General features: G+C 42.1%; 1 protein-coding gene across 5 annotated transcripts in view; it reads left to right on the top strand.

Moving 5' to 3' along the window:
• LOC140453486 (cation channel sperm-associated protein 4-like) overlaps nt 1-23,128 on the top strand; it is a 77,496-nt gene that overhangs the window by 11,167 nt on the left and 43,201 nt on the right. For 2 of the 5 annotated variants that reach the window (XM_072548203.1, XM_072548202.1), the window contains exons 3-4: nt 70-213; nt 17,124-17,225. The exons of 1 other annotated variant lie outside the window; for it this stretch is intronic. In XM_072548203.1, the coding sequence (XP_072404304.1) occupies nt 70-213; nt 17,124-17,225 (246 nt within the window). Of the gene's footprint in view, nt 1-69; nt 214-9,175; nt 13,738-17,123; nt 17,226-23,128 lie in introns of those variants that run through there. 2 more of the 5 variants (XM_072548206.1, XM_072548204.1) reach the window with 2 other exon arrangements.

Here is a 23,128-nt window from a genome sequence, read left to right as displayed (position 1 = left end):
TCGAGTAACTCTCCACTGCCTATTGGTACAGAGAATTCTGAAATTCATTTTGATTTATTTACTATTTAGGATGAGTGGAGTGTGCAAGACAAAATTTCTCAAAAGGTTTTACGCAAATTGCTGGACCATATTGTGTTACGGTCATTTATCATTGCACTACTTATTGGAAGTTGTATTGCCATCAGTTGTCAGACAGACCCTGCCATCTTGGAGGTATGAAATAAACCCCTTTAGATGCATTGCTTGTTGTTATATCTGGTATACATGAGTCAATAATTCAGTGTACATGAGTTCAGATCTCAAAATAGCAATTTGAAATCAGTTTTTAAAATTTGGAATGTTTGTTACAATCTGTAAGTATAGCAATATACAGATGACTTCTAATAAAGACAATGTTATTTTGAGTTGTGTTCTCAAAGTCTACCCTTTCTCTTCAATGGCGCTGATAACATTTTAGAAAAGGATGAAATGCTGGATGCAAAGACATTGTACTGTAAAAGTAGCTACAAAAATAAATGTCAGATGGGGAAATATTCAGAATTATTACGATTGAAACTCAAACTTCTAAAACAACATAGGCTTTTTATCACAGCAGAGGTTAAATGTAAGAAGTGTTATAAATTGCTATAATATAGAGGTAATATGTTGCTATATGAGCATGCATTAGAGGTTATTTACAACAAGATTATGGCTGCGGACAAAAGCAATGACAGGAAGTAATAGTGTGGTGAAAAAAGGCATGGGCCTGGTTTGTCATCTATGACAATCAGTATGAACAATTGGGATAGCTGTAAAGTTCACACAGCTGTGCATTCAACAGAAAATAAACCATAGAGAAAATCGTATAGAGTTGCTATACAATGGTTTCACGTAGAAAGAAAGCAATCACTTCTTTCTTTTGGGACTGTGTAGTTTAAACAGGCTTGGGAAAATTGTCTTCACAGGTCCTTATTAAATCAATGCACATAGGGCTAATATGTACTACTTTAAATGGGTGTTTAAGATAAATGTTTGTCAGCAATAAATGAAGTGAATTTTCTCTAGTAATGGCAGTGGAGCTGTCAGAATTTTCTGTCATTAATTCCCTGAAATTGGCAGCAAATTCTGGAGTCCATGCATGCACATCGAAATGTAAAAATCCAGAATTCCTCTCGGTATTCTCGGTGTTCATCTCCAGAGGATGAATTGTTGGGGTCTCCCTAGAAAACAATCAATTAGTAATTATTGAACTGATGAGAATAGCCATTCTTATACATTGTCATGCTGTTTAAAAAGTACAGATTGTTTAGCACAATGTAATTAGAATTTTATTAGTATTGTAGGTTTATAATCATTGCTAAATAGCTACACTGACTCAAAGAATTTAATATTTGTTGAATGGCAAATTAATTGTTCTGTTAAATTTTGTATTTTTAAAATTTAAAGTTTATGACATTTACTTCTACCTTAATCCCATATATACGTTCCAGTCTTTTATTTTGCGATTTGAAAAATTCACGTCCCCAGTGCTTATAAAGATTCCATTTGGTTTTGTGGTGAAATGTATTTCTTTTTGTACCCAATTATAACATATAAGCCATTAACCTCTGAATTTTGTTTTTGATTTAACCTATTCTTCTAATCAACCTGTTCAGAGATATTACACAGGTGGGATTTGAACCTGGGTGTTTCAGTCCAACGGTAGGGATGCTGCCACTGCATTTGTTTTTAATATAAAATTCAAGGAAGCAGGTGTTCCAATGGTTCTACATTTGCCTGTTATAATAGTGGCTACATTTAAAATCTGCATTTGAGCAAGGGTGGGGTTTGTTGCTAGGTTTTCAATAGATCACTCAAAACAATCCAAGGGTCACTGAAGAGCATTTCCAAGATTAAATTTATTTACTTAGAGAGAGAATTCTGGTAACTGTGCTGCTGTGAATTCTGCTACTTCTGTGTTATTGCGACAGAAAGTGTTCCAGGAGCTATTTTGTAGCAATGTGCAGTTAAGACTTGGGCAAAAGGGTCAATGGATATGAAACATTAACTCTGATTCCTGTCCACAAACTCTGTTAGACCTGTGAGATTTTCGTTATTTCTGTCTTTCAGATTTCCACCTTCCGCAATTCTTCTGCGTTTTTTTTAAAAAAGACTCTGGGATAGTTGTGGGAGCAATTAGATCAGTGAAGTTTTGGGCCTAGGCCTTTGTAAAAGTCGTGAGCTGTGAGGGCTAATAGTTGAGTACAAGAGAGTGGGGCGAAATAAATCTACAAACATTATTTGATAGGTTCAACTGAGCAAGGTTAGAACTAGGAACCTTTTGTTGTCTCTAGACAAGCTGAAATTGAGTCCATGAATGGATGCTGTAGTACAGTTTCCAGAATCCAGGCAGCGCAGTCCAGATGGGAGAATGAAGTACCAGGATGTAAGCAGTTGTTGGGGCAGATTTTGATGGAGTTCTGAAACTAGATCTTAGAAACTGAAGAATTGAGATCCTTTGTAAAACCTTAATGAGATTAGATAACCTACTGAGGGGTTGGTGAGAAATCTGTGGGATCTGTCTTGACCAGCAATTTGCTGTGCAATGTGGAATATTTGACTACCGTTTACCTGTTATGATGTTAACCTCAGGTTAATCCTGGATGTTAAAATATAAGTTGCATATACATTTTAGATTCTATTACTGTTCTAACTTTATATAGTAAAGTTTACATTTACTTGTTTAAGATCTAAGAATTTTGTGACTTTAGTCTCTTAGAATGTATTTGGGATCTCACACTCGTTTTTTTTAAGTTACTATTCCCCAACAAGCAAACAGGAATATATCATTCACAAGCACTTTATCTATCTCTGAATTATGCTGGAGGTTTACAAAATCAGAGAGCTGCCCAATATAGCTGGTGCACTTAATGGATCATAAGTAGTAGTGGTCATGCTAGATTTGACAGATAGAAGCTTAATTTGTTCAAGGAATGTGGTTATTGCTGGCTAGGCCAATATGTTGATAAGCTGCCTTTTTGAACAGCTGCATCCCTTGGATTGTGTGTACACCCGCAGTGCTGTTAGGAAAGGAAAACCAGGATCTTGACACAGCAACAATGAAGTAATGGTGATATACGAGAGCAAATGATGATGATCCCAGGTATCTAGTCATTCTTATTGTTGTAGAAGAATGGGTTTGAAAAGTGTTGTAGAAGTTACAAGTGATACACTGTTATAACTGTATGCATTGGTGGTGAAGGGAGTGAATGTTGAAGATATCTGGTTGGCTACTCTGTCCTGGATGGTGTGTTGAGCTTTTTGAGTAAATGTTTAAATAATTGTCCATGGAATGTGGAAGTCAATGACAAGCTCATTACTTAATGCCCATCCCTAAATGCCATTGAGAAAGGAGTTGCCCCCTTGAATTGTTTCATGCCTAGGAGCGTAGATATACTCCTGTGGTGTTTGGAAAAGAGTTCATGGAATTTGACCTAGCAACAGTGTAGAAACAATGGTATCATTCCAAATCAGGCTGGTGTGTCGCTGGAGAGGAACTTGAAGGCTGTGGTTGTTCCATTTTGCCTGCTGCCCTTTTAATGGCTGATAGAGATTACAGGTTTGGAAGGTGCTGTTAAAGGAACCTGGATGAGTTGTTGCATTGTATCTTGTCTCTGGCCAATTATAAACACTGCCCCCCGCCCCCCCCCCCCCCCCCCCCCCAGGATGTTGATAGTGGGGGATTCAATGCTCCTAACACCATTGAATGCCAAGAGGCTGTGGTTAGTTTGTCACTTATTTGTAATGGTCATAGCCTGGCATTTGTGTGGTGTGAATGTTACTTGCTACTTGTCAGACCAAACCTGGATATTGTCCAGATCTTGTTGCATTTGAACATGGGCTGCTTCAGTATCTGAGGAGTCGCAAATGGTGCTGAACATAGTGCAATTATTGGCGAACATCCCATTTCTGACCTTATGATGGAGAAAGGTCATCGATGAAGCAATTGAAGAAGGTTGTGCCTAAGACATTACCCTGAGGAACACCAGCAATGATGTCCATGGACTGAGGTGATTGACCGTGAACAAGCCCATCTTGTCTTCCTTGGTGTTAGACATCACTCCAACCAGCAGAGTTATCCCTCTATTTCCCATTGATCCCAGTTTTCTCAGGACTCCCTGATGCCATGTATGGCCAACTGCTGTTTTGATGTCAAGGGCAGTCACATTCCTATCACTTCTGGAGTTTAACTCTCTTGTGCATGTTTGTACTGAGAGAAAGTGAGGATTGCAGATGTTGGAGTACTAGAGTTGAAAAATGTGGTGCTGGAAAAACACAGCAGGCCAGGCAGCATCCGAGGAGCAGGAGAATCACGAAGAAGGGCTTATGCCCGAAACATCAATTCTCCTGCTCCTCGGATGCTGCCTGGCCTGCTGTGTTTTTCCAGCACCACAATTTTCAACTCCTGTTTGTACTGAGGCTGTAATGAGGTCAACAGATGAATTCTCCTGGTGTTCCCAAATTGAGAACAAGCTAGTTATTGTTGAGCAAGTGTTGCATTATGCTTCCTTTCATCACTTTTCTGATGAAAAGTGGACAATTTGCATCTATCTGGCAATGTTGAAATGTTGTAGCTGTACTGGAACAGCTTAGCTAAGTTCAGAGTACTTCTCTTCAAAACTGTTGTGGGAATGTCATGAGAGCTCATAGCCTTCAGCCATTTCTTAATATCATGTGAAGTGAATCAAATTGCCTGAAGACTGACTTCTGTAGCATTAAGTGCCTCTGGAGGAAACTGAGATGGATCAATCATTCGGCATTTCTGGCTGAAGATGGATGGAAGCACTTTAGCTTTGTCTTTTGCACTGATAGAGATGTACAGCATGGAAGCAGACCCTTCAGTCCAACTTGTCCATGCCGACCAGATATCCCAAGCCAATCTAGTCCCACCTGCCAGCACCCGGCCCATATCCCTCCAAACCCTTCCTATGCAGGTACCCTTCCAAATGCCTTTTAAATGTTGCAATTGTACTAGCCTCCACCACTTCCTCTCGCAGTTCATTCCACACACGCACTACCCTCTGCGTGAGGAAGTTGCCCCTTAGGTCTCTTTTATATCGTTCCCCTCTCACTCTAAACCTATGCTCTCTAGTTCTGGACTGCTCCAGCCCAAGAAAAAGACCTTGTCTATTTGCCCTATCCATGCCCCTCATGATTTTATAAACCTCTATAACGTTGTCCCTCAGCCTCCAATGCTCCAAGGAAAACAGCCCCAGCCTCTTCAACCTGTCCTTATAGCTCAAATCCTCCAACCCTGGCAACATCCTTGTAAATCTTTTCGAAACTCTTTCAACGTTCACAACACCCTTCTGATAGGAAGGAGACCAGAATTGCACGCAATCAACAGCGGTGTAACCAATGTCCTGTACAGCTGCAACATGATCTCCCAACTCCTATACTGAATACTCTGACCAATAAAGGAAAGCATACCAAATGCCGTGCCTAGGCTTCCCTATCATTGAAGAAGGCAATATTTGTGGAACCTCCTTCAATTGTCAATGGCAATCACAGCTTGATGTGGCATTGCAGAGATTAGATCTGTTCCACATGGGCTCCCTTAGCTCTGTTATTGCATATTGATACCACTGTTCAACATACAAGTAACCTTGTGTTGTAGCTGCATCAAATTGATGCATCATATTTAGGTATGTCTGGCATTGCGGATGCCGTGCTCTCCTGCTCTATTCATTGTACTGGGTTTGGTCCCCTGGCTTGTAGGTACGAGTAGAGTGTGAGATATGTCAGGCTCCGAGGATACAAATTTTGGCTGAGTACAGTTTTTTGCTACTGCTGATGGCCTGCAGAACTTCATGGATGCCTTGTTTGGATTATTAGATTTATTCAGAATCTGTCGCATTTAACACAGTAGTTCTACCACACAACATGGTGCAGGACAACCTTAAAGTGAAGGCCAGACTTCATCTCCACAGGACTGCACAATGGTCACTCCCACCAGTACTGTAATGACTAGAAATATATGCAACAAGTAGATTGACTTTGCTCTTACCAATCGGTTTTTCTTTTGTTACCTTGCTCACCACCTACTATAGATCTAGCAGCTGTGACTCTTAGGATTCAACCAACCCAATCAGTAGTGCAACCAAGCCAGTCTTTGTGATAGACATTAAAGCCCAGAGTACATACTGTTCCCTTTCCATCATCGGTACTAGTTTATCAACTTGTGCTGGGAGCATTAGGACAGTTATCAACAGAGGTTTCATCAACCATGTTTGACTTGATTCCATGTGATTTTGTGTGGTCAATGTGAATAATTCCCAGAGCAACCTTCTCATGACTGTATTCTACAGTGTCCCCACCTCTGGTAGGTCGATCTTGCCATTGAGACTAGGATGGTAATGGTGATGTCTGCGTGGTTGCCATACGCGCACAATCACACCTCATAGACATTGCCAGGCTGTTGCTGTCCATGACAGGTGTAAATAGTGTTGGCTTCAGGAAGAGCATCAATAAAAGTCACTGTTGGACTGTCACATTGTAAAGGTCAAACGGTTTTTAAATTTCTATTAGGGAAGGAAACATACCATACTTATCCAGTCTGGCATAAATGTGACTCCCAGCACACCAACATGGTGGGCTCTTAACTACCCATAACATTTCATAACAACCTGCATAGTTGCATGACAACTAGATATGTGCAATAAGCACGGATTTTGCCAGTGATTATAGCATACGCTCAAGAGATTAATAAATGTAAGCTTGTGCTTTTATTTAAGTCATTCTGTTTCCATAATGGAGTAACCCACCCCCCACCAGAAAAATTGAGTGGTAATAGTACCTCTCTGATATCTCATTGGGTCAGTACCTAGTTCTGTATGATTTTGAACCATGCAGAGGTTTAATAATTTGTTGCTCAATCTTCATTTGCAGAACTCAAGAAGGGCAGCAGTAAAAGATTTGATTAGCTTCAAGTGTTTCAGGTGGACATAGAATCTTTTTATGTCACAATTTCAAAGAAGTACACAGGAAATATGCACGGCCTTGATCAATATTTATCTTTCACAGAAACTCATGATCTAATTATTATCACATTGTTGTAACCCTGCTGCAGTATAACAGTGACTACACTTGAAAGTACTTATTTAGCTGCAAACACTTGTAAGCATCCTGTATTCATGTAAGTTGCTGCATAAATGCATACATTTCTGTGTATGTATAAATTGCAGTGTTATGGTTAATACAGGTTTGTTCTATGTTTTGATGCTTAGACTTTTAATATCTAGTATTAAATATTTTGGAGAGAATATTTTATGGAGTCATAGTTATACAGAATGGAAATATTTTGTTTTAATGTATAAGATAAGTTTGTTTTTAAATGCATCGCTTTCTTTTTTCAGGAAGCACAAGTTGAAAGGATGTATAACTCCATGACTCTACATCAATCAGTACAAATTGGTCATAGAGTCATAGGGGTGTACAGCATGGAAACAGACCCTTCGGTTCAACCCGTCCATGCCAACCAGATATCCCAACCCAATCTAGTCCTTCATGTCCTTTCACATTGAATGACATGGCATATTTTATTCAATCTTAAGGACCCTGTACCAACAATCAGCAGAACGAGCATCATATACAAATACCCTGCAAGGACTGCAACAAGCATTACATCAGACAGACCGGCAGGAAACTAGCCATCGGCATATATGAGCACCAACTAGCTACCAAAAGACATAACCAACTATCGCTATTATCTTTACACACCCGATAACGAGAGACACCAGTTCGACTTGTTCCAGAAACATCTTCTATTCCTCAGATGCTGCCTGACCTGCTGCACTTTTCCAGCAACACACTCACCACTCTGAGCTCCAGCATCTGCTGTCCTCACTTTCTCCTAATACATCCATCCTGGGACAGGCTAAACAAAGACATGCATGGGAATTCCTAGAGGCCTGGCATTCAAACGCATTGATTCGGACTCCATTTACCAACCTCTCAGAAAAAGAACCAGAAGTGATATCATCCACCACAACAGACGAAGAGACACAAATTGAAAGTGAGACAGTACATCACCCTTCAACGGAGGCTCACTGATGATGTTACCTGGCATGGTGACAAAACATCTGAGAACAAGCCTTCAAGCCTTCAAGCTCAACGAGCAAACTTAAGACCTACAAATCTTCACAACAATCGCAAACATTTTTTCAATGTTACCTATGTCATTGCAGATTTTTCTGAACACTCCTAACAGTTGTCAAGTAACAGTGCATAGTTGTTGTGAGCTCACAGGACAATAGTCTAGCCTGTACTGTCTTCTTTGAACTGGTTGTAGGATGGATCCCTGCAGTGAGTGCCTCATATTGAGGTCACCTGACTATAGCAAAGCTGGAGACCTGTTAGTACAGTATTGCATTTCTGTCCCCAAAATCCCTTTTCATACAAAACAGATGCATTTTGAGTTACTCAAATTACTCACCGTGCACACAGCTGTTCTCCTGCATAAGCAGTTCGTTATTCTCATTTGTCTCTGCACACACTTTGTACGTACATTCTTTAAGTTGTGCTATTCTCTTAATGATGTGCATTGTCTTTGCTTGTTCATTTGGGTAGTGTTTCTTCTCTGGAAGTGTCATTCCTGTGCTACAGTACCTGTTCCATTTTCTGTTACTGGGTGCTGTGGACCTCTGGGTTTGAAGTTGATATCTCTGTGCAGTTGGTGAATTGAAATCTTTTTGGTTGGCCACAGTGAAGAATAGTTTCTTCAGTTATTATTGTGTACCCACTGCAACAATGGGATTACTGGTCATCCCCCTGCACTGCAAATGATCAAAGTGACAACTGCTATGTACAGTCTCAAGTTGCCATTTGGTTGTAGTGTAGGTGGTTGGTACCCTGACTGTTTTTATCGCACAGGGGAATCAATGACTGCAGATGCTGGAAACCAGATTCTGGATTAGTGGTGCTGGAAGAGCACAGCAGTTCAGGCAGCATCCAAGTAGCTTCGAAATCGACGTTTCGGGCAAAAGCCCTTCATCAGGAATAAAGGCAGTGAGCCTGAGGCGTGGAGAGATAAGCTAGAGGAGGGTGGGGGTGGGGAGAAAGTAGCATAGAGTACAATGGGTGAGTGGGGGAGGGGATGAAGGTGATAGGTCAAGGAGGAGAGGGTGGAGTGGATAGGTGGAAAAGAAGATAGGCAGGTAGGACAAGTCCGGACAAGTCAAGGGGACAGTTACTGAGCTGGAAGTTTAGAACTAGGGTGAGGTGGGGGAAGGGGAAATGAGGAAAGTGTTGAAGTCCACATTGATGCCCTGGGGTTGAAGTGTTCCGGGGCGGAAGAATGGATAAAGAGCTGAATGCAAATACTGCAGAGGTTGTCATAGAGTCATAGAGATGTACAGCACGGAAACAGACCCTTCGGTCCAACCCGTCCATGCCGACCAGGTATCCCAACCCAATCTAGTCCCACCTGCCAGCACCTGGCCCATATCCCTCCAAACCCTTCCTATTCATATACCCATCCAAATTCCTTTTAAATGTTGCTATTGTAGTAGCCTCCACCACTTCCTCTGGCAGCTCATTCCATACACATACCACTCTGTGCATGAAAAATATGCCCATTAAGTCTCTCTCATATCTTTCCATCTCACCCTAAACCTATGCCCTCTAGTTCTGGACTCCCCGACCCCAGGGAAAAGATTTTGCCTATTTATCCTATCCATGCCCCCTCATAATTTTGTAAACCTCTAAGGTCACCCCTCGGCCTCCGCTCCAGGGAAAACAGCCCCAGCCTGTTCAGCCTCTTCCTGTAGCTCAGATCCTCCAACCCTGGCAACATCCTTGTAAATCTTTTCTGAACCCTTTCAAGTTTCACAACATCTTTCCGATAGGAAGGAGACCGGAATTGCACGCAATATTCCAACAGTGGCCTAACCAATGTCCTGTACAGCCGCAACATGACCTCCCAATCCCTGTACTCGATACCCTGACCAATAAAGGAAAGCATACCAAATGCCGCCTTCACTATCCTATCTACCTGTGACTCCACTTTCAAAGAGCTATGAACCTGTACTCCAAGGTCTCTTTGTTCAGCAACACTCCTAGGACCTTACCATTAAATGTATAAATCCTGCTAAGATTTGCTTTCCCAAAATGCAGCACCTCGCATTTATCTGAATTAAACTCCATCTGCCACTTCTCAGCCCATTGGCCCATCTGGTCCAGATCCTGTTGTAATCTAAGGTAGCCGTCTTCACTGTCCACAACACCTCCAATTTTGGTGTCATCTGCAAATTTACTAACTGTACCTCTTATGCTCACATCCAAATCATTTATGTAAATGACAAAAAGTAGAGGGCCCAGCACCGATCCTTGTGGCACTCCACTGGTCACAGGCCTCCAGTCTGAAATACAACCCTCCACCACCACCCTCTGTCTTCTACCTTTGAGCCAGTTCTGTATCCAAATGGCTAGTTCTCCCTGTATTCCATGAGATCTAACCTTGCTAATCAGTCTCCCATGGGGAACCTTGTCGTACGCCTTACTGAAGTCCATATAGATCACATCTACTGCTCTGCCCTCATCAATCTTCTTTGTTACTTCTTTAGAAAACTCAACCAAGTTTGTGACATGATTTCCCACGCACAAAGCCATGTTGACTATCCCGAAACAGTCCTTGCCTTTCCAAATACATGTGCATCCTGTCCCTCAGGATTCCCTCCAACAACTTGCCCATCAACGAGGTCAGGCTCACTGGTCTTTGCACGTTCTCCCCGTGTCTGCGTGGGTTTCCTCCGGGTGCTCCGGTTTCCTCCCACAGTCCAAAGATGTGCAGGTCAGGTGAATTGGCCATGCTAAATTGCCCGTAGTGTTAGGTAAGGGGTAAATGTAGGGGCATGGGTGGGTTGCGCTTCGGCGGGGCGGTGTGGACTTGTTGGGCCGAAGGGCCTGTTTCTACACTGTAAGTAATCTGAATCTAAATCTAAATTGCCTATAGTGTTAGGTGCATTAGTCAGAGGGAAATGGGTCTGGGTGGGTTAGTCTTTGGAGGGTTGGTGTGGACTGATTGGGCCAAAGGGCCTGTTTCCACACTGTAGGGAATCTAATCTAACATTGCAGCGTACAATCTCTCAATCGTTGTGAATATTGATTTTTTTTTTTAAAAAACAGGATTAGTCCGTTAGACAGATGCCAGTAACACTATGTTGTAGGCTTTCTTACTAGCTCTGGATCCCACAACAAAGGCCATTTAGAATAGAAGAATGAGTTAGTCATTCCTGTTTGGACTAAACCATTGTAAATTAAAAGATCGGAAATGTTTGATTTTTCTTTTTAATGCCCAATAACTCAAGTAATTGGCAGTGCTGTAGACAACTGCCTTCACTCCAGGATTTCAGTGTTTAGCTTTCTCCATTATCAATATCCCTACACTGTCTTTGCGCTGCATCACATGATTATGCATGAATTGAATGCATATGGCCTTTGTTTCAAAATCATGTTGGTAAAACTGTTGTGCATTAAAGGATATGTTAAAACAAACAAAAAAAAACAGGAGGTCAGACATCCTGTTCACACAGAGCGAGCTGGATCAGTGGTGAAGGGCTCCCCATTTTGTGTTAGGGAGGGAACTGACCTCTGTGCCTAAAAAAAACAAGAGGTCAGACAGCCTGTTCACTCAGAGCTGGCTTTGAGGGAGTTGGATCAGCATCAAGGAGTCTGCACGTGTAAATGAAGGGTGACTTGGTGACAGGATACCAGCCTCTCGAATTATTTCAGTAGTGATGAGAGTGAGATGCATGTTCCTAAAGAAATTCACTTGCAATAGTCATCTTTGAGTTGGGGGTCAGCATTTCTGATGTCATGCTGTTATTTGGGAAGCTTGACCTGTTTGACCCTGCTGTCAAAGACAAGGTCCCAGTATGTGGAAAAACTGTCATTTTTCCTAGGGAAGGCACCAGATACTAAAACCTTTCAAGAGTTGACCAATTTTCTTAAGTAATATTATGACCCCAAGCCGCCTCTAATTCTGCAACACTATCTGTTTTACTTGGCAGTTTGAGAACCAAGGGAATCCGTATCAGGATTTTTGACTTGGTTAACATGAATTGAATTGAATTTATTGTCACCTACTCACATGAGTATAGTGAAAGGATTACAAGTCGCCATTTACGGCATCATCTTGGGTACAAAGATACCTAGGAACAGAATCTTGGTATGAAGAAAGCAAAGTTTTAAAATTAAACTTTACAGTCGTTCCTACTAAAATGTAGAAAAACAAATATTAACTGTTCAAAACCACAGTCCATAAGCACCTGGCCATGTTGGGCTGGCACCCCTCACAAGGGCTTGACCTCCCCCACTCCTGGTTTGACCTTGCACCATCATCGCCCTGGGCTGCCTGCTCTCACCACCTTGTAGCCTGTTCCTGCTTCCACCGCCACTTCTCTGCCTCACTGTCAGCTGCCATGGGCTGCCTACTCCTGTTCTTGTCAACAGCCACCTTGGGCTGCTTGCTCTCGCTCTCACCACTGGCTGTTTCGGGCTACCTGCTCCTGTTCTTGCCACTGGCTGCTTCAGCTGCTGCCACCCCAGGGCCAGCTGCCTGCTATTGCTGCATGGCAGATGACTGGCAGAGGGCGTATAACATTGGTATAAAACAATTAAGGAGATGCTGAGAGACTTGGTTTGTGAGATTACTGATGTAACCATGCAAAAGCACCTACTAGCTGATGCGCAATTGGACTTCAAGTACTTCAACTGGCATGTATTATTGGAAAATGCGGCAAGTGTAGCAAATGAGTTGTAGAATGTTTCAATGGAAGTGGAAACTCTCTCCGGCCCAACTGAGCTTAGGACCACTACTGAGTGAAGGCAATTGCATTGTCTCATTCAGGACATATCCTGAACAGAGGGACTCGAGGTCAGCCCACAGCAAAACACAAAAACAAAGCCAAGCCATGGCCAAGTGGTTAACATTTTCTTCAGGATTCAGGCCACGAAGCAATGATAGTTGCTGCCGGTGTGTGGACTTTGAGAAAGCAAAAGAATCCCACTAGACTGAAACTGAATAAGAGAACTCCTTGACCAGTATCCAGGAGAGTGCACATCCTGGAAAGTCCACCTGCATTTGGTTTGGAACAATTTAAATTGCTTAACATTCAAATCAAAACCAATCAAAATAAATGTCTGGTTAAATGGTCACTCAGTTCTGATAGAGGTTGATACAGTCGCTGCCATTTCAGTAATCGTAGAAACCGTCCTTTACCAAATTTACTGTGTACACCAACCCTTAACTTGTGCAAGACCTCGGCCAGGCTGAGAACCTATATTGGGAAAGCTTTACAGATTAAGGGTACAAGTTCAGTTCTGGTCTCTTATGAAAAATAGCTGGTTCACTTACCACTGATTGTATTAAAAAGCTTGGGCCCAGGCTTGATGGGGCAAGATTGGTTGCGACAGATTCACCTAGACTGAATGAACATTTTCCTATTAGAAAATGGCTGTCTAAGTGAAATCCTAATTAAAATGTGAAAGTTTTTCCAGGGACTATCAAAGGAGCCAAGGCCACCTTGCACGTTGACCAGGAAGCAATTCCCCAATTCTAACAAGCAGCCCAGTACCATTTGCCTTGCAGGGAAAAAGTAGTGGCAGAAATCAAGGAACCATCAGACCAGACCAGTTCAGTTTGCAGAATCCGTAACGCTGATCATATCGATTGTGAAGACCATCGGGTCATTCCACCTTTGTGTGGATTTTAAACAAATGGTAAACTGCTTTTCACAACTGGATAAATTTATTGCATAGAGGATTTATACGCAAAGCTGGTGAGGGGTGGTGCTATTGTTCACAAAGCTAGGCGTGAACCATAGGTACTTTCGATGGCAGTTAGATGAGAATTCCCAGAAGTCTGCTATTAATATCAATAAGGCTTTGTAACAATATACAAGACTGCCATTTGTGGTATCATCAGAATGCGCAGTTTTTCAGGGAATGGTGAAGAACATTTCACAAGGTCTACCTCAGGTCAGCATTTATTTGGATGATGTGCTATTAACAGGCAAGACCAAGAAGGAGCACTTGGAGAACTTCGACATAGTCCTTTGATGTCTCTCCCAGGCAGGTGTACACCTTTTAGAAGGGAAAAATGTATGTTGCAGGCACCCCAAGAGATCTATTTGGGCTATAGATTCGACAAGACTGGACGACACTTGTTGGAAGATAAAGTGAGGGCAATCAAAGGTGCCCTGCCTCTCATATCTTTACTGGAACTTTCCTTGGGCTGGTGAATTATTATGGAAAATTCATACATACCTTGGCCTCCATCCTGGCACTTTGACTCTTTAAGGGTCAGCCTTGGAAATGGTTGCACAGCCAAGCTGTAGCTTTCAGGGAAGAAACAGCTACCAATCTCTAAGGTGTTGGCATACTATGATATCAAGCGAGATTTGGTCTTGACATGAGATGCCACCCTGTATGGCAGTGGGGTAGTATTAACTCATAGATGGGCCAATGGAGAGGAGCACCCAATGGCATCTGCATCCAGGACTTTGGATAATGTAGAACATCAGTTCGCCCAGATAGAGAAGGAAGGTTTGGCGGTCATATTGGGAGTGAGGAAGTTCCACCAATAGCTTTATGGACATAAATTTGTAATAATAGACCACAAACCCCTGCTAGGTCTCCTTAACGAGGACAAGACTATGCCACCTGTAGCTTCAGGTTGAATTCAGCATTGGGCTCTAATACTACACTTACAGTTCGGAACACTGGCTGGCTGGCCAAGTAGCAAATACGGGTGCACCATCCGTGGTACCACCACTGGAAGATTCCACAATGGTTTACAATTTTTTTTGGACACACTTTCAGTCACAGCTGACAATATCAGACTTTGGATGTAGAAAGATCTGGTCCTGGTAAAACTGAAACAGCTGGTGATGATGGGGGTAAAACCAAAGGGCCATTACAACCAGAATTAAAACCTTTTTTGGACCCTGAGAGACCAAGTCACAGTAAACAATGGCATATTATGGGGAGTGAGTGTGATTATCCTGAGCAAAAGTCGCTGCCAGATTCTGGCTGAACTCGAGTGATCCGGTGGTTTCCAGAATAAAGATATTGGCGAGAAGTTATGTCTGATGGCCGGGATTGGTTGCAGACGTAGCATTATTGTGGCAACACAGACAAAATTAATGCCAGCAACTCCCCCCTCATTTGTGGGAATGGCTGAGTAAACCCTGTAACTCCGTTACATTTTGACTATGCAGGATCTTTCATGGGCTAAATGTTCTTAGTCATTATGGATGCCCACTCAAAGTGGCTGGACTTAAATGGAGTTCATTCTTCAAATGCAGGTATAATGATAGAAGAACAGCATGCTTCTATTGTAATACACAGACTCCTGGAAGTATTGGTCATCGATAACGAGCCATTATTTATCAGCAGAGAATTCTGAGTATTTCCTAAAGTCAAATGGTATCCTATATGTAAGAACAGCTCCATACCATCCATTATCCAGTGATCTGGCAGAATGAGCAGTCCAAACTTTGAAGGAAGGCTTAAAGAAACAGCCTACACCTTCATATACCAAACTATCCTGGTTCCTATTTGATGCAACTACAGGAATAGCTCCAGCAGAGTTGCTAATGGATGAGAAGACTCCACACCAGGTTAAATCAGATATTCCCAGACTGGCAGGGTTGGGGAGGGTGAAACAGCATTAGAAACACCAGTACCAGCCACAAGACTCAGCTAAGCGAGAGAGAGAGAGAGACAGTTTGCGTTAAGGGGCAAAGTTTAGCGTATGAACCACAGGAATAGTCCTGCATGGGTAAAAAGCATGGTTGATGCAAGGTCAGGTCAAGCAATGTATAAAGTTTGGGTAGATGCAATGAAACTGAACAAGCATGTGGAACATATGAAAGCTGCAAACTCACAACTGGTGCGAGAGCAAAACATGCCCAACTCCTCAACAGCCTTTCTGACTGTTCTACAACCTGTGGGGCAGCATTGAAGATACCTCAGAATCTGAAATTGACATAGCAGATGTTGCCACCTTTGATGCCTTCGCTGCCTGAAGAAGCAAATTAAAAGTCTTCCTAGACACTCTGGGTGCAAGAGGTGAGCCACTTGCAGAGTTGGAGGAATCTGAGCTGATGCTCAAATGGCCTAGGGGAAGCTACAAAAAATGAAGAACTCGCCTATGTACTCTGACTCCGAGGGAGAGGGATGTAGATTAGCCAGATGGACCACATAGAAAATGAGTACCCTGTTTGGGGCTTTTAATCTGGTCCAGTCAGGGAGCCCTGGCTGACTGATAAGAACAAAAGTGTTACACATCCTGCTCACTCTGAGGGAGCTGGATCAGTGTCAAAGACTCTCCACATGTAAATGGAGGGTGATTTGCTAATGGGAAACCAGCCTCGTGCAATTATTTCAATCATAAAATAGATAAAATATTTCAAGCTTAGTGAAAGAAATGTACTTTCACTAAGCTTGAAATATTTTATCTATTTTATGATTGAAATAATGTTCTTTCACTAAGAAGCCAAATCGTTTGGCACATGTGTTTAGCTCAAACAAAGTGCAACTGGAACTCCAACTCCAGATCACAGACTGACTGACAGAAAATGCCACTCATCTCAGTCAGATTAAGTGTAAAGCTTGGGCTCATAACCCTATATATGCCAGAGAGATTTGCAGTGTGTTACAGCACACTGAACTGGCAGTATAGGAGTATAACAATAGGTTTTCAGGTTTTGGAAGTCTTCTTGCAGAATGTTGTCTTGATGTCAACGAGTGGAAGACTAGTTCAGCTTCTGCAAAGGGAAAGTCCAGTTGCTGTCAAGGCCAGCCTGAAAGACAAGACGAGAGAAGGAGGGAATAATCAAGATAATCACAACTCCCCTAGAGCGAAGTAGCAGCATGGAAGCAGTGAAACCATCTGGAAACGAATATATCCTTTGTTTTGGTGGCCTCTTTATGAAACTTAGTATAGCTAGCAATAGATAATATCACTGAGAGATAACTGCACTCCTGAGTAAAACCAATTAGAATACATCCAGTGTAATACACTACTTTGTAGGCTTATGTCATAAAATTGAATGCATGTCTGCGGGTTTCTTATTTTGTAATTGCTGTTTTCCCCTGCACAGAGCTACGCCATGTTCTTTGCAATATTTGAACAAATATTGGTGACTATCTTTCTCTGGGAAATGTTGCTGAAATGGTACTATGGATTCTGGATATTCTGGAAGGTAAATACTGGCACTTTTATAGCAGAATAAGATGATTTAAGGAAAATGATCTGGGACTGATTAGTGATTTGTCAATGTGAAGCTATCATCTACAGTGATAGCTGATTGTACTAATCTCATCCAGCATTAAGTGTTAAGTAAGTTATGCCAAACGTATTGATGACAGGTGAGGTCAGAGTTTCATAATTTATCTCTTTCATGTATTTCTTTAAGTTGACATTGATGTGTTGATAAGAGTTGAATACAAGAGATTCTAGGTATAGGGTGAAAGGCAAAGCTCTAAATATGACTTCTTCAGAGCAGGAGCAATTCACAGCACTGTAGAAAATTGGTGATGTGGTTTGGATGGATATTCTAGAACTAAATTAACTTTAGGAATTGAATAGAATGCTAAAGAACTTTCTAAAGAAAATAGATGGATAGAGGAGTTACTGAGATGTTGGATGGCTCAAGTGGTCCTTACATTCTTGTATCATTTAAAATATGCATCTCGATGTATTCAGTATTCTCCAGTTGAACTTTACCAACACTGTACTCACTAGCATCTTGAATACTAACCTAGACAAACTCCAAAACTGCACTGTCTGCATTTTGTCCAATGCTTTTGCATCCCACCCTGCAACCCCCCTCTCCCCAACTTAATTTTGTTCCATGACACACTGCACCTGATCAAAAGGCTGTCGAGCACACAAATTCCTCCTCAGCCTCATTATACCCTACCTTTTACAGTCTCCTTTAGCTCCGTGTTTAGCTCATGATTTATATTTCTCTGAAGCTAGCCTGTTGTGCACCTCCCCTTCCTGACCCCACTTTTCTCTGTTGTCACAGCTTTCAGCAATTTGATTTCCAGGGACAATTTCCCAGATAAGGGTAAGATTTTGTGTGCATATGGGAGTTAATTCTCAGAGGTGATGTTTTGTTGGGATCCTGACATAATCCTCCCATCTTCCAGTTCCACTGGAGCAGCATTGAAGGTGAGCAGGGAACTTGCATATAGCTGTTTAAGTAATTAATATACTTAAGTATTGTTTTAACCCTCAATCATAGATTTCCCAGCCTGGGCATCTGTTTCCTGACCTGTCAGCAGCTCGCTATGGTCATTTGATGTGATTGCATAGTGGGAAGACCACTGAACATGGCTAGATGAGAAGTTGCTGCTCTTTCAGAGAGTGTTATGACTGCTTGACAGGCATTGCCAACTTCATGGCGAGCACTTTATCTTTTCAAGTCGTCTTTCACCTTTTACCTGCACTTGCTGGCTGCCAGTCCTACCCACAACATGGAAACAACTTCTATTCAGTTCCATCTTCCATCTCTGATGAAGCAAAGGAATAGAAACACTGCCATTAACATCAGCTGTTGGCTCCTCAACCAAGTGTCCTTCATTGGGCCAAGGGGATTGACATTGAGATACAGTTCAAAAAGGCAAGAATTTCAACACAAACCTACGGCAAGAGGATTGTGTCTTTTGATGTGTGAGCACCAGTGCCTCAGAATACTCAGGTTTTCATGACAGATCATTGTGACATCAGCAGTCTCTTGCAAGAAGACGTCGTTCCCGATTATGCAGGTGGACACATTGACAATGGCTGATTTTAAATGCCTGTTACTGGAGAGTATCCTACCTACTAGGTGTCAACCTCTTGCCAGGTTTTGTGCTCTCTTCTCGTGCAAGCAGAGAAAGTAGAAAGATGGATAGGCAGGAAGGACACCATTTATGGAGGACAACTGCGAGGCAATAGAGTGAGAGTGTTAGCTTTTTAGATGAGGCTGTGCAGAGATGCCTCCAGAGAGAAGACTAGGTGGTTGTGGAAAATGTGTTGCCCTCAGTGTTATGGGAAAGCTGGGGGACGGTAAAATGTGCGGTGTGGCACTCACTGTTCACACTGTGGATTGGCTGCATATTTATCGCTTACTTTTAAGGTAAGGAGACTAAATCTTCACATCTCATACTCCAGGTGTGGTCTTCCCAAGCCGCTATACAATTGCAACAAGATTTCACTTGTACTCAATGCGGGCTAACATTCTTTTAGCCTTCCAGTAGCTGGCTGCACCTGCTGGAAAAACACAGCAGGTCAGGCAGCACCCGAGGAGCAAGAAAATCAACATTTCGGGCAAAAGCCCTTCATCAGGAATGATGGAAACTCTGGTTTCCAGCATCTGCAGTCCTCACTTTTGCACGTACATGTTCGTTTTCTATGACTTTTTGACGAGGACATGCAGATCCTTTTGCAAAATCTACACTTTGCAACCCCTTGCCATTTAAGAAATAATTTGCATATTGATTCCTCCTACCTAAATAGATAGCCTCTCATTTTTCTATGTTCTGTTTCATCTGCATCTTTTTGCCCATTCACTAATCCTGTCCTAAAGCTCAGAAGTCACTTTACATCCTCCTTTCAAAACACATTTCCGAATTTGCAGATGATATAAAGTAGAACTTTTCCATTTGGCCCCCACATCCAAATTATTACTGTATAATGTGAACAGTTAGAGTCCAAATTCTGATTCTTATGATACCCACTATTCACAAACTGTAAATGCACGAATGACCTACACTTATATCTGATAAAATGCATGTCTTGTCAACCGAATTGGCTACAACATGATTGAATAGTGGACACTGTTTGGATAGCGCAAACTTTCTAATGCACAGGTATAGTGATTTTCTATAGCGCGAGGTTGCACATGAATGCAACCATCATATTATGTCAGATATGCCTGTACTTAATTCTACTTTCAGTTTTCTGTCTGTTAGCCAATCCTTAATCCATACCAGTACGTACCTCTGTCCCACAGGCTTTACCTTTGCTAACCAATCTACTTATCAAAGGCCTTCTGAAAATCCAAATATACCCTGTCCAGCAGTTTTGTTAGTAACATCCTCAAAAAAACAATCAAGCACTATTTTCCATTCCAAATCCATCAACTCGATGTCCAATTAGATTATTTTATCTGAATGACCATTTAATGTGTCCTTATTTCCTGTTTTTTTTTCTTCTTTTGTTCATTTCTTAAGTAGCAGTAACACTTGCCATCTTCTAACCTGCAGGAATCAATTCAGAATCTATGGAATTTTGGAAGATAATCATCAATGCATCAACCGTTTCTATAGCCACTTCTCCAACAGTCTGAAATGTACACTATTAAGGCATGGGTACTTAGTAACTTTCAATCCCTTAATTTCTGTAGTACAAGTTCTTAGTATAAGGAGAAAGTGAGGACTGCAGATACTCGATCAGAATTGAAAAGTGTGGTGCTGGAAAAGGACAGCAGGTCAGACAGAATCCAAGGAGCACCAAACAACCCCACCGCCGTGTGGCCGACCACTTCAACTCCCCCCTCCCACTCTGCCAAAGACACAAGTCCTGGGCCTCCTCCACCGCCAAATCCTAGCTACCGACTCCTGGAGGAAGAACGCCTCATCTTCCGCCTTGAACCACATGGCACTAACGTAATTTCATCAATTTCCTCGTCTCCTCTGCCCTCACCTCATCCCAGATTAAACTCTCCAACTCAGCACTGCCGTCTTGAACTGCCCCACCTGTCCATTTTCCTTCCCACCTATCTGCTCCATCCTCCATTCCAACCTATGGCCATTCCCCCACCTGCATCTACCTATCACCTTCCAAGCTACCTTCCCCCAGCTCGCCCTCCTGCTTATCTCTCAGCCCCCTTCTTCCCCCCACCACATTCCTGATGAAGGGCTTATGGCTGAAACATTGACTCTCCTGCTCCTCGGATGTTTCCTGACCTGATGTGCTTTTCCAGCGCCACACTTCTCGACCAAGTTCTTACTTTAACCAATTTTCTTCAACTGCTCATTTTCCCTGGTCACTTGTATTTGTAAGGCTGGTTTTTTTTTGTATCTGCCTCAGCAAAAACAGCAATGAAGTAGTCATTTAGCTTCTCTGTTATTTCTATATTTTCCTTTTTTAAAATTCTCCCGAACCTGTCCATAATTGACCCACATTTAGCCAAGCATTTCCTTTTTTACATACCATTTGTAGTCCATTTTTATACTTTGCTGGGTTGCATTTATATTCTATTCTTCCTTTTTGATCAATTTCTTGGTCCTACTTTACTGCATTCTAAAAGCATCCCAATACTCAGATTTAATACTATTTCTGGCTACCTTGTAGGCCTTTCATTTAATCTTATACAATCCTTTGACAAACATGGTTAACTGACCATTTTTTGAGTTTTGGCTACCATGAATGTTTTTTAAATCACTTTATTCAGCTGTATCCACAACCTCTGGATGCCTCCTGGATTTTACCACTATACCACAAGAGCCTCTTTGAAAGAGTGTATAGTTAGTGTAAATCATATGGTAGTCATTTAAACACTCTCCGCTGTTGGTGTACAATATTTTCCCAATCCAACTCACTAATTTGTGTCTTGTTTTCAAAATTTCCTTTATTCAAATTTAACTATCTCCTATTTAAACATCGAAAATTGCTATCATATCACTCATCCCTAGAGGTTCTTTTACAACAAAAAATCTAAAATAGCCTTTCATCTAGTCAGCACCTCAACATGCTGCTTTCAAAACTCCACGTCCTTCATTGCTTTAGTGCTTAATTGGTTTATCCATTTCTATGTAGGTTGAAGTCATCCATGATTATTGTTGCCTATGCCACAAACTTTTGTCATCTCCTGATTTATACAGTACTCTACATTACTACCACTATTTGGTGGTCTGTAAATAATTCCAACATCCCCTAACGGGGTCTTTAAAGAGGTCTTCTGCCCTTTAAAGCCAAAATACTGCATCTACTGGAAATCTGGAGCAAACCAGAATGTTGGAGAAACTATGCAGGTCTGGCATCAGCTGTGAAGCAACAGTTAACATTGAGGCTGGTGTGATTCTCCTTCAGAAGAGTCACGCCAGACTTGAAGCATGAACTTTGTTTCTTGCTTCACTGGTGCTGCCAGACTGGCTGAGTTTCTTTATCTTCCTGTGTTTACATTTGTTGCCCCTTGTTGTTTCTGAGCTCCACCCAAACAGTATCCACGCGTTGGTCCAAATCTTATTGTTTTTTTGGCTCATGTTGAGTTTTCTCAAGGTTTCCTCACATGAGGCCTGGCAAGATTTCTCACTGTATATTACCAAATTTGCCTCATTCATCACTTAGTCCACCCTGTGGTGTTTCTCCTATCCCATCTTATCTCCTCTTGTAGCCAGAGCAGATATCCACTCAAAGACCAGCATCCCTGGCACTCAACCATATTTAAAAGGCTGTTGTGCACCTAGACAAGCACTGCATTCCAAAGCCTCCCTGATTGGTGATAGATTCATCATCCTGAATTCTCCGATGGGTACCTGGGGATTCTTTTGAAGGGGTGATGTAGAGGATGGGCATCCTTTCACAGGGCAGCAACGGAGGAGGCCATACCACCAGTCAATAGTAACTAGTCAGAGTTCACCAACCAGTGTGGTCTCTAGTCTGGAGGAACAGCCAGCAACACGAAGAAGAGATCGTTGATCATCTTCATGCTGCCAGCTGTCTACTACCTCACACTGACTCTGTATCTCTTACAGTACTTACCAAGAAGGCTCATTTTCGACCACTCTTTTTATTGTCTTCAACATCATTCCTCACATTCCCTCTGCCACCACTGCGCCCCTCATCCTCGTGTGCACACGCACACCCCAAAAAGAAACTCAGGCCAGTACCCCTGTATGGCCTCTTCACTACCTACTTACTTACCCAGGATGCTGACCATCTTTTGACCACCTGCACTAGCCCTAACACCTATGTCACTCACTTTCATTCAGTCCCATCTTTCCTCTTCTTCCTTAGGAAGATGTTCATGGAATCCTGGGTTAAGTGGGTGACTTAAGTCTGTAGATGGGCTTCATTATATTTGATCACTGAGGGAATGGTGACAGTGGTAGA

The sequence above is a fragment of the Chiloscyllium punctatum genome, chromosome 27 (genome assembly GCF_047496795.1).
Source record: "Chiloscyllium punctatum isolate Juve2018m chromosome 27, sChiPun1.3, whole genome shotgun sequence".
Taxonomy (NCBI): Eukaryota; Metazoa; Chordata; class Chondrichthyes; order Orectolobiformes; family Hemiscylliidae; genus Chiloscyllium; species Chiloscyllium punctatum.
Note: the sequence above shows the minus strand (reverse complement) of the source record. Positions and strands in the feature narration are given on the sequence as shown.